This window comes from Rhincodon typus, chromosome 37 (assembly GCF_021869965.1).
Source record: "Rhincodon typus isolate 14 chromosome 37, sRhiTyp1.1, whole genome shotgun sequence".
Classification (NCBI taxonomy): Eukaryota; Metazoa; Chordata; class Chondrichthyes; order Orectolobiformes; family Rhincodontidae; genus Rhincodon; species Rhincodon typus.
In genome coordinates, this window is record NC_063368.1 from 14,948,604 (window position 1) to 14,951,738 (window position 3,135).

Sequence of the window (3,135 nt, forward strand, 5' to 3'; positions counted from 1 at the left end):
CATGTAGACAGGTTGGTCATTTGAATATAGGAGTTGGGACGTCATGTTGAGGTTGTACAGAGCATTGGTGAAGCCTTTTCTACAGTACTGTGTGCAGTTCTGGTCGCCCTGCTATTGGAAGGATATTATTACATTGGAGAGGGTTCAGAAGAGATTTATCAGGACGTTGACAGGACTGAAGGGTTTGAATACAAAAATAGACTGGAAAGACTGGAGCTTTTTTCACTGGAGCGTAGGAAGTTGAGGGGTGACCTTATTGAGGTTTATAAAATCATAAGGGGCATAGATAAGGTGAATGGCAGATGTCTTTTCCCTCAAGTGGGGGAGTTCAAAACTAGGGGGCATATTTTTCAGGTGAGAGGCGAAAGAGTTGAAAAGGATATGAGGGGCAACTTTTTTACACAGAGAGTGGGTCATGTGTGGAATGAACTGCCAGAGGAAGTGATGGATGCAGGTTCAGTTACAACGTTTAAAAGACATTTGGATAAGTACATGAATAGGAAAGATTTGGAAGGATATGGGTCAAGCGCAGAAAGGTGGGACTAGTTTAGTTTGGGATTATGTTCAGCATGGACTGGTTGGACCGAAGGATCTGATTCCGTGCTATATGACTGTCTGACTCAATGGGCCTATATTGACTGGAGTTTATAAGAATGAGAGGGGATTACAGTGAAACATATAAACCTGGGACAGGGCTAGGTGAACAGCATGCTGGGAAGATGTTTGCCCTTGCTCGGAGTCCAGCACAAGGTCACAGTCTCAGGATACCCTGTAGGCCATTTCAGACTGAGATGAGGAGAACTTTCTTAGTCAGAGAGTGGTGAACCTGTGTAATGTCCCACTGTGGATGGGCGTGGGGGTCCTGTCACTGAATATAATTCAGATTTCTAGAGGCCAAAGGTGCCAAAGGATACTGGTGACCGAGTGTGAGCGTGGCACTGGAGTAGAGTGCCAGCTACGATCATATTGAATGGGCAGTAGGTTCGACAGGCCGAATGGCCTACTCCCACTTCAATGTTTCCAGCAAAACTATTGCAAGCTGAGTGTTAAATATTACAATTCACTATCACATCCCCCTCCAAAACCTACTGCCCTTTAAGGTGTAGCAAACTCCCAAACCACAGTCCCAACTGGGTGGGACGCATGTGCAGGATGAGAGTGTTGCTGGCTAAGGCAGCATTTATTGACGATCCCTAATTGCCCAACAGGCAGTTAAGAGTCAACAGATTCAAGTCTAGGCCAGACCAGGTAAGGATGGCAGCTCCCTTCCCCAAAGGGCATTAGTGAACCAGATGGGATTTACCCCCACAATCAGTAACTGATTCATCATGGTACTGTTCATTCCAGATTTTTATTGAATGCAAATTTTAACCATCTGGCAATGCTAGGATTCGAACTGTGATCTGCAGAACATTATCTGGGTCTCTAGGTTAACAGTCCAGACATAATATCACTAGGCCATCGTCTCCGCTGCTTGCTCTCCTGACTGACTTATTTCTAAATTTAAGCTGCTACTATTGCCCTGTATTTCCACCAAACAATGTCACTGTACCCGCTAGAGCGCCAGGAGCTGGTGGTACTGGCACAGGATCTGTAATCCCGAGGCCTAGGCCAATACTTCAGGGATCCAGGTTCAAATCCCTCCATCACTACAGGGTCAATTAGCGGATCTTAAATTAAGGTGAGTCATGGGCAGGAGATTTCGAAATTATGAAATCGAGCAAAACAATTGATGCCACTTCAATGCACCACCCTGCTCTCTGGCCACCATCTGTCTCTGGCTTGCTACAGTGTTCCAGTGAAGCCCAACGCAAGCTGGAGGAACAACACCTCATTTTCCGCTTGGGGACCCTACAGCCCTCCGGACTCAATATTGATATCAATAATTTTAGGGCCTGAACTCTCCCATGTCCCAGCCCCCCAACCCACACACCAGGCCTTGTTACCACATAGCCTGCCATTACACACCCACTGTTGTTAGTCACTAACAGTCCCCATTAACAACTACTCACCCTCCCAGCCTGATTGTTAGCAACTCCTTTGTCTGTCCAACTGTCTTTCTCTCTCTTTGGGCTCTATCTTACCCCACCCACCTCCCTATTTTCTGCATATAAACTGACGTTTTCCCAGCCACCATCAGTTCTGAGGAAGGGTCACCGGACCCGAAACGTTAACTCTGTTTTCTCCTCCACAGATGCTGCCAGACCTGCTGAGCTTTTCCAGCAACTTTGTTTTTATGCCACTGTTGCTATTAGGTTCAAGTTTCACATTTATAAGTAAATTAAATTTCACCGGCTGGATTTGAACCCAGAGCATTGGTCAGGTCTTTGGAGTGACATTATCACACACAGGATAAGACACATAGGCGATGTAGGACATGGTATCCATTGGGATGGCCAATAACCGTCGAGGAGACCAGTTACCTGACTGTGATTATCTGCCCAGGGTCCAGCGTGATCCCATTCATCTGGGCAATAAAGATGGCCGCCACCGCTTCATACAATGCCGTGCCATCCATGTTTATGGTAGCACCAATAGGCAGCACAAACCGAGTCACCCTTTTGTCGATATGCAGGTTTTCTTCGAGACAGCGAAAGGTCACCGGTAGAGTACCTGCACTGTATCAAAGGGAGAGGCAAGGGTTCGGTCAGCATTGCTGTAGAGATCCGCAACAGAGTAAAGCTCCCTCTACACTGTCCCCCCATCAAACATCACCCCCCCTCCACACGATAAGGATAGCACGGGGTTAGATACAGAGTAAAGCTCCCTCTATACTGCCCCCCAAACAAACACCACCACCCCCACACGTTAAGGATAGCATGGGGTTAGATACAGAGAAAAGCCTCCTCTACACTGACCCCCATCAAACACCACCCACTCCCCCTACAGGATAAGGATAGCATGGGGTTAGATACAGAGTAAAGCTGCCTCTACACTGCACCCCCATCAAACACCACCCCCAAAGCCCAAAGGATAAGGATAGCACGGGGTTAGATACAGAGTAAAGCTCCCTCTACACTGACCCCCATCAAACACCACGCTCCCTCCGCGCTCCCTTACAGGATAAGGATAGCATGGGGTTGGATACAGAGTAAAGCTCCCTCTACACTGTCCCCCCATCAAACACCAACCCCC

The 3,135-nt window shown here is 47.6% G+C and overlaps 1 protein-coding gene across 1 annotated transcript in view; it reads right to left on the bottom strand.

Moving 5' to 3' along the window:
• The window catches only part of LOC109918431 (excitatory amino acid transporter 2-like), a 55,675-nt gene that overhangs the window by 17,458 nt on the left and 35,082 nt on the right, over positions 1–3,135 (bottom strand). The window contains exon 7 of the mRNA XM_048617532.1: positions 2,424–2,618. Within this exon, the coding sequence (XP_048473489.1) occupies positions 2,424–2,618 (195 nt within the window). The remainder of the gene's footprint in view (positions 1–2,423; positions 2,619–3,135) is intronic.